This window comes from Serinus canaria, chromosome 12, assembly GCF_022539315.1.
Source record: "Serinus canaria isolate serCan28SL12 chromosome 12, serCan2020, whole genome shotgun sequence".
NCBI lineage: Eukaryota > Metazoa > Chordata > Aves > Passeriformes > Fringillidae > Serinus > Serinus canaria.
In genome coordinates this window covers 12613732-12627835 of record NC_066326.1, presented here as the reverse complement: position 1 = coordinate 12627835, position 14104 = coordinate 12613732, and the positions used below count along the sequence as shown (strand labels likewise).

The following is a 14104-nucleotide window of genomic DNA, read 5'->3' as shown; positions in this document are numbered from 1 at the left end:
TATACACAGCTTTGTCAAGATCACTAATTGCAGGGTACCATCTTTTCTATTCCTTAGAGTTTCTAGCATTGCAAATAAAGAAATAATGCAATACAAACCAGACAAAAAGTGTTTAATACGTAGTAAATAGCATAGTCACTTTTTCTTCTTTATCTAGATGATTGCTAAATGGCCCAGTAATTTAAATTCAGATAGAAATAACAAGCTGCCTTAAAAAATTTTAACCCCCAACATACTTAAACATAAAACAACAGAAAAGCATTTTAATTTAAAGAGACCAATTAAAAAGGAAAAATAAAATGGGAGAAGCAAAGGTAATGATTTTCAACTGCAATTGTTTCTTCACATTTCCATTCACATTAGAGAAGGCTAGAATACTCTGCAGCTCCACATCCTTCAAGCAGTTTGAAACACCTGTAAACCTGAAACACTGTTAATCCTGCCTGTCTTCTAAGTGGTTAAATCACTAGAGAATGTCATGTAACTGTCATATCTCACTTATAACCTGCACTTTAAACCAATCATTTTGTCACTTACATCATCTTGTAAATCCACTTATCCGCTATACGGCAACAGAAGACACAAAAGGCCATTCAAAGTGTGGCCATTGATTTTTTCCATATTCTGTTAGTGGACTCAATATAACCCATTCTTAAAAATTAAAATGGGTTAGAAATCATCTTATCACTATGTGTGTTTCACTGAAAGTGAGCAATGTGAGACGAAAGAGCTGGTACTGCAGATAGAAAATAAATTTTAGGAACACAGGTCAAGAACAACCATAGGGTATAAAGAAGTCCATAATGAGCCAGCTCTTGTCTATGAATTTGTTTAACCCCTTTTGGGATCAGTTGATGTCTCTGTGGAAGCAAACTCCAGAAGGTCACCAAGCAACCATGCCACAAAGCAGAACTTCTCCCCTTCAAATCAATCACTTATTCACTTCAGCAAGTGCCTGATACTCCTCATGCTGGGAGATCTGGCTAAACTCCACCCCGAGTTTATGCCTTCCTTTCTGAGTCTTCAAACTTCAAACATATCCCCCCCCTGCCTTACCCTCCCCAGACTCAGAAGTCTTTCAATTACTTCCCTCATAAAGCAGCTGCAGGATCCCCTTGCTCTCTTTACCATTCAAGTCGTGTGGAAAGCACTAAACCAAAAGAAAAGTATTGTAAATACTTTATTTCGGAAAATTGGATCAGTATTGTAGAATTTGTAATATTAAATGTTTGCTGAAGCACTGACTGCTAATTTTCTATTGAAGCAAGGTACCAGAATGGGTAAAGAACAATGGCAACAAAACTGGAAATCAAAGTGCACTCCTAGGATATGGATTGGGAATGACCACCAAATTCTCTGCCTGGCAGGTGCCTCAAATCATGTGGATCAAAGGGACCTGAAAGATCACTTGTACAACTAGAGACAAAATCCTTATGAAATGAAGAAAACAAGCCAGACTTGTTTTCTAGCTCAGAAAATAATGCTTAATTATTACAACCATAATATGTGTTGTCTGGAATATGTCTGAACTCCTGCTTTGCCTTCAGACAATGCCTCTGTGACATAAGCACTGCTATCTTTCCATAAAAGAGAGGAAGACATTGTCTCCTTGGAAACACTTGGAAAAGTTAGCTACTGCCCCCTCCCACTGCCTAAATGGGACAAGAAACATAGGGAGAGGATCCAACTTCCTTTACTTGAATATTCATATAAAATTAGGCAAAACACAGCCTCTCATATCACAGTTTGTAGAAATCCTAAACTGATCTTATTAACCTTCAACAGCAGGTGACAAGCTATTTTGAAAGTAAATTATGACCTTAAAATGAGCAAAATTAAGAAAATAAATTTGTTTCCCATGCTGATGAAATTTCTAACATTTTGAATCTTAGACAATAAAATCAAAGTATACTATCCTTTAATCTGAACACAGGAACATAAGCAGGAACTTGGTGACAAGTTAACAGCTCACTCATTCTATTCTCCCAGAGAGAAATATTTTACTGCTTGGAGCCCCTTCGTTGTTTACAAAAGAAAAACATCTTTTCATTTTAGTCAAGAAAGCTTCTGTTCCAGAGAACAAAGCCTTCATTTGGCCTTCTCTAATCTTTATGGTATTTGCAAGTTGGTGTCAAAAATGTTAGTCAAGGCATGCTGTGTTACAGGTCTGTGGGGCAAAAACAGTCACAAGAGACTTTCCACCCAAGTTAGGAGACCACATTACCATTCTAACTACTTCCTATGGAAGTCACAGTTGTATCAACATCCTGCTGGTTTGTTTGTATTTAACTTGGGATATGACTCTCTACACTCTCAGCATGAATCCCACAATTAAACTGAAGCAGTCCACAGGTTGCAAAAAAACAGTCTAGTGTTCTGTATTTGAAATGGTATCATTTTTGAGACAATCAACTTGCTATCTGAACATGTTTATAGTATACATTATCACAGCTACAACAAGTCAAAATCATCTTTCTAATGAAATTATTAAAAAACAGTACATTTCTTCCTGAAAATTAGTTTTTCTTTACGGCTATTTATGCACTTTACAGCTATTTATACACATTTTGTTATCTAACCTATTGAGTAAAGATATGTTAAAGAATTCACATTACAGAAATTTTCATAGATATCCTTCTCTATATATAAGCTGAAATACAGCTGGAAAAGTAGAAAAAAAAAATCTTCTTCCAAAATAATACTTTATTAATAATATTAGAAATCTGACCCTTGTTGTGTTTGTTTGAACTTCAAAAAGACTCATTTAATGTCATGTAGCCACTACTCAGCCCAGAACTCTTCCCAAGGTATGTACTGGCTGGTTTTAGACTAAACCAGCATTTCAAAAGGAGCATAAAGTAGGCAACTCTGTCCCCACCTTTTAGTGAAACACCTAAAAACAAAAAAAGAAATTAACTTCATGACTACATGCAAGTAGAGTCCCTGAAATTTCATCAGGGATTTCCCTGTCAATGAGTGTCATGCCTCTGGCCTGTGCTTGCCCTGAACAGGTGAATTGCATACATAATTACTCTGAAACATTCCAGATGTACTGGATTTACTACTCACACAGATTTCAGAAGCCCTTTTCACTCTTGCTGTACCCACAGCAATGAGGAAGAAACCACTCTCCTGTGGGTGTCAGAGCCTCTTAGAGTTGAGCAATTAGGACATAAATAAAGGCAAACATGTTGAGTTCCCTCCCCAGGTGTCAGTTTCAGATGGTGATGGATGGAAACAGTAATCGGATAATGTAAGGCAGGGACATGAGCTGATTTGTCCAGGTGCTGGAAACACATCTAGCTAGATTCTCTGGACATCCAAGGGCTCTTGTCAGAGCTGAAACTCCTGCTGAGCTGCTACACAGATGTGAAATCCCCAACTTCTGCTCAGTAAAATTTATAGATGGAAAAAAGGGGTATGTCTGCAGAAAACGAGATGAATGGTAAACTTTCTTATACTTCTGCCACTAGTACTTCATAAAGCATTTTGACTCCTGTACAAATTTTGACTTTTAGTTTTATATTTTACACAGTCTTTCCCTTAGGCTGTGACCCCTGACTTCCAGAACCCATTCAAAGACCCTCTTCATCCCTGCAATATCCTGACAAGTCCACTTGAAGCCATTTGTGTGCTTTTCCATGCCTGAAGCTCTTGCTCTACAAGGCAGAAGGGCACCAGTCAGACCTGGTGACAGACAAGGGCACAAAGCACATTCTCCTCCCAGCAGGACAAGCTGCCTCCTCACCCCGTGGAGCTGCTCCTACCCAAACCATGGTCCTGCACCCAAGACTGGCATCTAGTGGCAAATGCAAGTGCCCTCTCTTTCTCTGGCAGAGCAGCTGAACCACTGACCCAGCAGGCAAGGGGCACTGTGTGTTCAGCACTTGTGCACAGAGTGGCAGCTGCTGGCACTGAATGCTTGGTGGAAAAAGCATTTTATCCCCCTTTTCCCACAAGTATTTCATCCCTGACTATACACAGGTGCTTTTTAATGAGTAAATCCATTGAAAACCAAAGATAAGCAATTTCCTTTTATTATTTTCAGTGAAAGAAATGGTGACCATACTGAAAGGAAGGGATGGCTAATTTTTTACTGTTACTGTAAGAAAGTTTACTGCAAAATCTAATTTAAAGTATATTTTTTGGACAGCACAGTAATGTTCTGTTTTTGTTACTGAATAAAATAACCAGTAGTTGAGTTTTTCTTAAGAGCTCTTTAATGCTTCATTACTAGCCATCCAATTTATTTCACATAAGGGAAAATATATTTTCTTCTGGAAATTTGCAGTGAATTTCAGGGCAAAGTCAATTCCAACAGAACTGATTTAGCAATACCCACAGGTGATGGCATGAACTCTATTTAAGGCAAGGAAATTGCCTTTCAAACTCTTGGCAAGAATTGCCTTTCAAACTCTTGGCAAGAAAGCTTCAGAGTAGTGAGTATGCTGAGTTAACAGAGGAAACACTCAGTAATTAACAACTAAATCTCAAAAATTAAGACTTGTCAGATCTTCAGGTCAAAACATGAAGTTCTGTCTCTTAAATAAATCACATGGCCCAGTGCAGTGTTTGCCACATGTAACTAAGCCATAGAAAGATCATCAAACTAATGCAAAACCACAATGAAATATACTCTAATCTTGTACTTAAACAATAAATAGAGTAAACATCACAGAAAGTTAACTTAAAAGATTTTCAACCAAGAAAAGACTTATTTTTGATAACAAAGGGGGAGCTTGGGTGTTGGAGTTTTGTGTTTCCCTTTTACCTTTAGAGGCTGCAGTGGAAAATAAAATGCAGATAGTTTAAAACTTGAACTTGCAAAAAGAGTGACAATCATTTTTATATCTTTTCCACCATGTGCCATTAGAATTTCTTTTATGACTTTTGGCTCTCCAGGTCAAACATTATATCTTCCAAAGGGAAAATAATTTTGACCATTTCTAAAAAGATGATCTGTCCCATGGAGCAAAACCCACTTTCCATAAGGGCAGGCATTTATTTCACATACATATATATATATAGGGCAAGTTTAATATTATATAAATACTCATTTATCTATCTATACAGCTACCTAATTTTGTTACAAGCAGGTTTATGAGTTTTGGAAGGAACCACCACATAGGAAAGGAGATCTGTATGAAAGCACTGTGGTCATGAAAGTATGCTCCACAAATATGGCATTTCTGAAACATCTGAAAAACCTCCACCACATCAGAGTGCTGAAACTTCTCCTACCCTCAAGCTCTTCATGTTACAAAATGAATAAGCTTTTCTAGTCAAGCCTTGTGAAGTTCTCAGGAGGTTGTGCTCCTACTTGTGGACTCTCAGAAAATAAAAACAATGTCTGGAAAAAGCAGCATTAGGATATATTTCTAACTACCATATTTAAAGCTCAGGCCAACTGAAATATTTCTATGGATGATAAATACATTTCTTAAAAAATACATTACCATGGCTTTTGTCACACTATGCAATAGAGATTTTTTTTTTTAAGTATCATTTGCTAAAAAATAAAAAGTGCATTAAGTGCAAAATAAAGTACAAAAATAAAAAGTGATTTTTGCTTTATGCTCAGACATACAAAGAGCACAAAGCAACAAGACAATTAGACAAAATGATGGATATGAACACATGCTGCATTTTACTGTTAACATGTATGCATAACTTCCATTAATGTCAGTATGAGTTATGTGTGCACTGCTAAAATAATAGGACCATAACAAAAATATTTCCCCCAGAACTAATATAGTAATATTTTTAATAGACACTTTAAAAAAATTGGAAATTAACATGCAACTGCAAATCCTTCTCCAAACTTACACTTGCAAATTCTTTAAAATAAACCTTATGTTTTTTCACAAATTGGCATCAAGTTAAGAAAGAATTTATTTTATCAAACTGCCTTTCGTTTAATGGGTACTTATCTTCTTTCCAGTTCAAAAAGACCAACCAGATATGAACAAGACCAGGCTGCTCTCCATTTTTATTCTAAACTTCCATAAATAAGCTAATTTATATAGGAAGAAGAAATGACAGTTGAAGAAGTTTTCTAAAACTGACAAGTGATTGTGGCCAGTAAATTAAGATGGATCTTGACAATGACAGCCAGATGGGCCAAGAATGCAGAGTTATGATTGGAACTTGAACATAATATAAGCCTAGGAAATCATCATGAATGTTATTAAACCATACTTCATGCCTATTTAACTGGAAACTTGTAGCCAAAAACTGTAAACACTGGATATTGAATTTTTTAAACAATAAATAGAAATTTTGGTCAATGCTTCTGATTAGTAAGTTACCTTAGAAAAACTAGGCTCTTTGCTACTGAGTCTTTCACTTCTAGTACCACTCACCCAGCCCTTCATTCATAAAAAAAAATGTCAAAATAAGTTCTACCTCACCAGTTTTTGCCAACCTTGTTTTCCAGATTGTTTTGTGAACTAAATTTAAAAACTCACATTAACAGAATTAGAGATTTTTCTCTATTTTGTTCAGCAATTGTTAATTATGATTAAAAAATAAAAAAATCTTATGATTAGGACAAAAAAAAGGCACTTGAAGAAACAGACCAAAGCACTATATAGAAAATAGATAACTGGCACTGAGCATCTAAGTTATGATGGGACAATAAATATGTACATATATCTTAATATTTTAAAAAACTTTTACAATGTTTTTATTATAAAATATAATGTCCCAGAGTATTCTAATTCAAATATGATTCCATTTTTCTGTATGTAGACCTCACTAAAGTCAAAACCAGAAAATCTTTAGATATCCCTGGAAACATTTGTGCTTCCATGACAGTATTTCTGCACCTGTATTACCTGGCAGACACTCCTAAAATCCACATTTATAAAACCCTGCTAAGTATGAGACTCCATTTCCACTTTGCCTTACTTACAATAACATTAAGAAAACCATTTTTTCTGATTATTTCCCTTCCTTTAAAATCAAGGGTAACTGTAAAAATTGACCTGAAGTTATACATGGCTTCCTCCCTCAAAAAAACTGTTTCAAAATTACACCTGTGATGTTTCTCTGTTGAATCTTAACAACATAATTATCAGCCTAGCCAAGTCATAGCAGGTTCACCCATTCTGCCAATTTAAAAGATCATTTCAGAGCTTTAATGTCCCATAATTATAGATACTTATTTTTCTTTGCATGGAGGAAGTTAGCTTTAAATTAAATGTCTCTCTTCCTTTTTCATTCTGAACACATACACAGTGGTAAAGTGTATGCATAAATTCCTTGTTAGTTTGGAGGTGTTTTTAACCAATTCAAAGCAATGTGCTTTGCACCATCAATAGAAAGTTAATAACTCCCTTCCCTTGCATGTGACACTGGCAGAGATTCCTGCATTGCATTCCTACTGAGATGGGGCTTTAGATTTTCAGTTTCTCATAGAAGTTACATAGTACTGATACTTTTACTTGCATGCAAGAAAGGACAACTTACAAAAAATTCTGAGCACTTCTAAAATTAAGACTTTAGCACTTCTGTGCTTTTAAAGGAATTTAAGTGTCTTAAAACTATTACAAGTCCTTAGGCTGAAACAAATATATGCAGAGAAAAAACAAAAAATAACACCAAAATAAACCCATCAAAACTTTCTCCTATGGCAAAATCAGTTATTTTCTTTCTTTTTTTCCTAGAAATTAGAGAAATCAAGGTACTTACTTCATTTCTAGAATTTCTTCAAGCTGTTTCCTTCTCTCTATTCTCAGGTTAGCCAGATGTGCTTCTTTTTCAGCCAAAGACTGCTGTGTTGAGGCAAGACGGGCTTTGGTAGAATCTAATTCTTGTCTGGTCTTCTCCAGTGCATTCATCAGCTCTTCTACCTGAGAGAGAGGACATTGGACATTTTCAACTCCATATTCTTTACAACAAGAAAATACTAAATTCATATAAATACATGGGGGGAAGGGGAACACACTAAAGGAATCATTTTCTGTAAATGGCTGCTCAAATAGTTTTCTATCATAACTGTTTTAAAAACTGACAGTAGTGTTTCAAAACCAAAAAAAAACACTCAAAGTTTCCAGGAATCCATTAGCAATAAACAATATTTATACAAAACAGAGTTAACACCAGAAACCTATTTAACCTGGGCTGCTGCCACACACAGATACAATTTATAAATATGTCCTGCACAATTTTTATTATTTAAATTCAGGGTGGTGGTAACCCATCATAGAAGTTATTTCAGAAATTTTAAATGCAGCTCTGGATGCATGTTTTGATATAAAAGTGTTAATGAAAACCCAACATTTTTCATGAAGAATTCACACCTTTGCAAAACAGGTTGCCCAGGGAAGCTGTAAACTCTCCAGTCCTTGAGTATTTTAAGACTTGGACTGAATGAAGCTTGGAGAATCTGATCCAACTTTGAAGTTATTTCTGCTTTGAGTACAGATTTACAGTGCATTGCCTCTAGTGGTCCCTTCTAATCAAATTATTCTATCATCCTGAACTTAAAAGGTCTGTGACTGCTCTAATAAGAGGTTATTTTCCTCCTGATATCTGTGAGAAACTCTGAAGCATGAAGTGCAGGAAAGTTGTGGTGATCCCTTTTTGTCCTCAGGGTGGAGAAATGTCATTGAGAAACTTAAAGAATGGAGATAATAACATGACATCTGTCCGGCAGCAGAAGCTTTACTTGTGGGGTGAAGCATTTTCCATGAATGGCCTCCAATAACCAGTATGACAGTGGGATTTCCCCCTCTTCAAATGATACAGTTTACCTTAAGTGAAATAGGGTTTGTTTTTTTTAGTGACACATAATGATTTGAATCATTAATGTCCTATTTCCTGTATGTTCTTTCTCACCTCCTTTTCCAAATATTATTATTTTATAAACTAGAAAACACTTCAGGAAGAACCTCTAAATGAAAAAAAATGGGAAAGAGGATATATTCCATTCATCCATGTTATGCAAAGCATTGGAAGGAGTTTAATTTTGCTGTGGATTGAGAAGTCTGACCAAATTCCACAGTGCCCATATTATCAGTGTGGCTACTTCTCGCAAGCTCATGCTTAACTCTTGTTTTCTAAAGTTTCCTAGCAGGCACTCAGTGCTTATAAGGCATTTTTGTTTCAATTCCAATATAGATGAGCTTCTATATAAAAAGTTCCATAAATAATACAAATAAATAATAGAGTTGTCATCAATTATAATGAGGACTCACAGCCTGTTTACCATTGGCACACTGATTACTTACTCCTTCCACAGCATCCTCACAAACACTCTGATCAGATCAAAGAAATATTAGAACCTGTCTGATACCCTGCAGACCATAAGCTCTATGTCATGAATGCAGATCAGAATTACCAACAGAATTGAAACTACTGATCTTCAACCTTCCACTCAGAAAGCAAAAGCACTGTAACGGTGATGTCAATGAAATAGCAAGGAGTGCAACTCAGGAGTGGCTGCAGATGCAAGATTCCACCGAAGAAAGCAAGAAGAAACATGATGACTTGAGACACCTTTGTAAAATGACTGTCTAGTGAACGTTCCTAGAAGCAGCAGAGAACAGAAACTTGAGGGAAATAGAGGAATAAAAAAAGCTGCATTTGCACTTAAATCCCACGAAAAAAAGAATTAACAGGCCAGAAGGGAAGAGAGCATATTTCTTTAAAAACAGATTGAATTTCTAATATAACACTAGGTACTTTATCTTCTGCTTTAGAGCAAGAACATAAACCCATGCTGTCTCCAACAACGACAAGACTCAACTGCTAAAACACAGGATATTTCTAACTGTTTTCTGGGTTTTTTGTTAGGCTTTTTCTTGTACCTCTCAAAAACTGCATCTAGTTTCTGCTGAGCATCCACTCTATCACTTAATTCCAGGCAACACAGCTTAATGGAAACTGTAGTAAGAATCAGAACAGCAAAGTCATTAATTCATACAGCCTCCAGCTGTGAGACAGTATCTTTAAACACCAAGACACTCCCCACTTGCAGATTTGTTGGGCAAATGAGAATGTAAAAAAGTAGAATTCTTGAACTTCCATATTTTTAGTATCATTGTGCTCCCTTTCCATGTTCTCAATTTGGTACCCAACCTGATGATTGACTGAATCCTCACCCAAGTTCATATCACATAAATCACATATTTTACATTTCAAAACATTTAAGAGAATTAAAGACTTGTGGAAAACAAAGCTGTGGATTTGTTAATGTCTATTAGTAACATACTCTTACATTGCCAGACAAAAGAGATCAAAGTTTAAAATAGAAGGGGAAAAAACTTCCAAAACTTAAATCTGAAAACTTTTTCAAACCACAAATCGTTAACACATGTTGACTTGAAAGTTTTACTTGCATTTACACTTTCAACACAGTATTTGCCAGCAAGTTCTTCCTTCATTTTTCAAATATGACCCAAGTTCATGCCTGCATGTTTTCCTAGTTAACTGTCCTACCAACACCTACAGCCAAATTCAACTGGCAGGCATGTGCACAAGAAACTGATTTTTTTTTTTAAATCAACTCCTGTCAAATGTAAACATGTGAATGTTGAAGTTGCACAAACAATCCTCTCACCATACTAATTATATAGCTGCAGCAGATGTGTTACAATGGAAAATTAACTTTAACCACTGAGGGCAGTATTAATGAAAATGATGAAAATTTTGGTTCTGGGCAACCCCTGCCCCAGCCCAGCAGCACCACCTGGCAGGGGCAGAGGCACTGGGGGCAGTTCCCACCTGGAAGCTGCTCCCTTTTCCCAGCCCTGTTCCTCAGTGTAAATGCTCCTAATCACAAACCCTGCATGTTTTGAATTCCCAGGAATACAATTTTTGAAAGAATTTATGGCAAGAACCTCAGTGAATGCACTTAGCTCAGGAATATTCTATGCCCTGAATATGTTATTAGCTGGGTTTTCTTCCCTTTTGCAAGACAATGGCCTCACTTTATCCTTTGCATTTTGTAATTAAAGCCTTTTTTTTTTTTGGACTTTCAGAAAGAGCTTAACTGACCTTGACACTTTGAGGATTTTATTAAAATCTGCACTAGAATTAAGTTTGCATTTCAGAATGGCAGAAACCCAGCAAACCAAACTACAGTGATTGTTTCTTAGTTTTGAGTCTATTTTCAGTGAACACTTTCTACTTGTTCTGCAACTTCACATTTTTAAGTGCTATCAGCAGTGTTTCACACCAAGATAAGAAAAGAAAAAAATGAATGTGGCTGAAGAATACATCTGTGCTACCAGATTCTGCAAATTAAAGGAGGTTAGAGTTCAAATGAATGACAGTTTATTAAAAATGCCCTGGAGCATTCTTAATTCCAGATTGGATTCGGCTCAGTACAGCTCAGGCTAACATAATACTGCTCCAGTTTGTGGGAATGAAGAGGGGGAGGGACAATTGCATGTTTTCTCTGTTCAAGTATAATGTATTTCTGCAGGATGACGAAGAGCTGGCAACATTCCAGCAATCAAGGTTAGTATGGTTAGTACTACTACCTTTAAAGGGTTGGCACTTCATTTTGGCAACAATATTGGTGATAAATACTAGAGTTTTGGATTTACCTGACTTTTTCAAGTATCAGTAGCTATACAGGAATTTCATACCTATTTTATTTTAAAACCTATTCTTGCTTTAGCACACAGATCATTTATGAATTTTACATAGTAAAAGGAAATAAAGAAATCCATCTATTTAGAGACTCTTATACTTTAATATTAAAACATTAAACATTACTTTTTTTTAAAGTTTAACAAGCAATTACATTCATTCAATAAAGCTGGATGCATATTGATAACAAGTCATTCAGTGTAAGAATCCATCCAGTTGTTTTGAAAGGGGTTTGTTTTTTTTTCCATTTCCTAAGGAAATGCCTTTTTTTCTCTACACCAAGTTACACACTACATAAATTTCAGTTATCTCCAGCTCTGTGAAGATTAATTTAATAAAAATAATATTTGGGGGTTTTCCCCTTAGATTAAGCATGAGATTGTAAAAATGGAAATACTATAATCCTCAAACTTTCTCTTTGTGGCTTTCCTACAAATTTATTCAGTCAGTGGCCTAAGAGGGCATAGAAAATACATTCACAGAAATGAGGGAAAACAGATAAAAGCTGGAACTTGTACACACCAAATATCCACCTACCAGCTCTGTTGACTGCTAGGCTGGAGACCTCAGCCTTTGCCCATGCCTCGCACAGCGACCGTGAGTGCCAGGCATGCCAGGATGCTGTGCCAGCAGCTGCTGACCATGCAGGAAACCACTTTATCTCATGGCTAATTTAATTATACACCTACAGGAGGGCCTGCACCTGTCATGTTGACCTACTGCTTTTAAAACTGCCAGTGCTGTCCTGCAGGATGGTTTGTAAATACCTTGCTCCTTTCCGGTTTTAATACAAATTTCCCCAGCAGGCAACTGCCTCAACAGTTTCATTACAAAGATGTTTTTCCCAAAAGCAAACAGACATAGCAAAGTGTCATCCTGAGCTTTGCAAGACATGGAAATAATCTCTTTGTCACCCCCCACCCCCACTCTCTTCCCATCCCATTTGTCATCCATAGACAAATCCCTCACCTCTGACTTCCATCACAGTTCTTATAGCCAGGAAACAGGTCTAACAAAACCAGGACAGTTCTGGAGGCTGATGCTCCTGAGCCTTGCCAAACAAAGAAATTAGACACATGCTGTGTCTCACAACCTTGGAAATTGTCAGAGAAGAAAAAAGTAACCATACTGTAGAATGCATAAAAGCTTTAAAATAAACATAATAAGGGAAGGATTTGACAGAATATTAAGCAGTATTTATAAATTCCAGGTTGGTTTTCCAACTCATAAAAGACTAGACACGTAGGGCCCAGTGACATCAGCCAGCAATGCAGTGGCAGTCCAACACCAAGCACCAGAAGCACTGCAGCAGCAGTCCCCAGAGCAGGGCCATGTCCTTAGGAACACAACAGCACAATTCTCAAATAGGATGCCATGCTGCAGAATTTGACATGAAAACCTCGCTGAGATTACTTCATTACTAAAAGTAGGATTTCAAGCATTTGAATCCTCCTGCTAAAAGCTATGTTAAGAACACCCAAGGTTTTGTTCCATTCAGATAAAGAAGAGACAGCATAGAGGGGGCACATATTTCCCTTCCAGACCTGCAGGGAGCACAGGCAGGGAGAGAAGCTTCTTTACTTTCCTTCCTGTTACCATGCTGGCTATCACATGGTGGTTACCAGCCATGTTAATTCATACAAGCACAGTGTTATGACAGAGGCATATGTCCATCTGTACATAGAATTATTTTGAAATGTACAGTTTGAATGTACAATTCAAAATACTATTTTGAATTCTTTGATTCATTACCTGAGATTTGGTTTTCCAATTAATATAGTGATTTCACCTATAACTGAAAAACATAATTAAATAATTTTGGAAAATACTAATAATAAACACTTAAATAGAGTGAATTTTTGAATCAGTTCAAAAAACCAAACCAACAACTAAAAGCAACACTTTTTTTATTAAATCAAACAAAATTATGATCTAAATAATGGTAACTTCTGTGCTCTAGGGTCATGCCCTTAAATGAAAACAAAAGCTATTCTCAAGCACAAAGGAAAAGGATGCTTCCCCTGCTGTCCCAGGAATAGTGTCATCTATTTAAACACTTCATCTTGCAGAACATAACTGGCCCCCAGTTAAAGTATTCTCACTTAGCTTCAGATAAAATACACTGTACAACACCCCACTGACAAAACGTGGCTGTGACCCTCAGGAAAACTGAAAAGGATGGGCAAGAGAACAGAGTACTACTCTCAGATGCAACTAGAATGTTTTGTCCCAAACAGAAGCTCCTTCATCAACAGCAAAACACTTATACATATGATGAAGTAAATAACATCATATTCTGATATTTCAAGGCTACATGCAAGAATCAGACAAAAAAAAAGCTCTTTTTCCAAGGCAAATTTCATGCTGACAAGGCCTAATTCTAATTCACTCTTGGCCCCAATTCAACTCATTCACCCAGACATGCACCGTGATGGAAACAAGACCAAGCACCTGAGAAACTGCGCAAGTCCATTTTTAAAGAGAAGGAAAAAAAAAAGCACCC

General features: G+C 36.5%; 1 protein-coding gene across 1 annotated transcript in view; it reads right to left on the bottom strand.

The window, feature by feature from the left end:
* ERC2 (ELKS/RAB6-interacting/CAST family member 2) overlaps positions 1-14104 on the bottom strand; it is a 275802-nt gene that overhangs the window by 66962 nt on the left and 194736 nt on the right. The window contains 1 exon segment of the mRNA XM_050979490.1: positions 7693-7853. Coding sequence (XP_050835447.1) covers positions 7693-7853 — 161 coding nt within the window.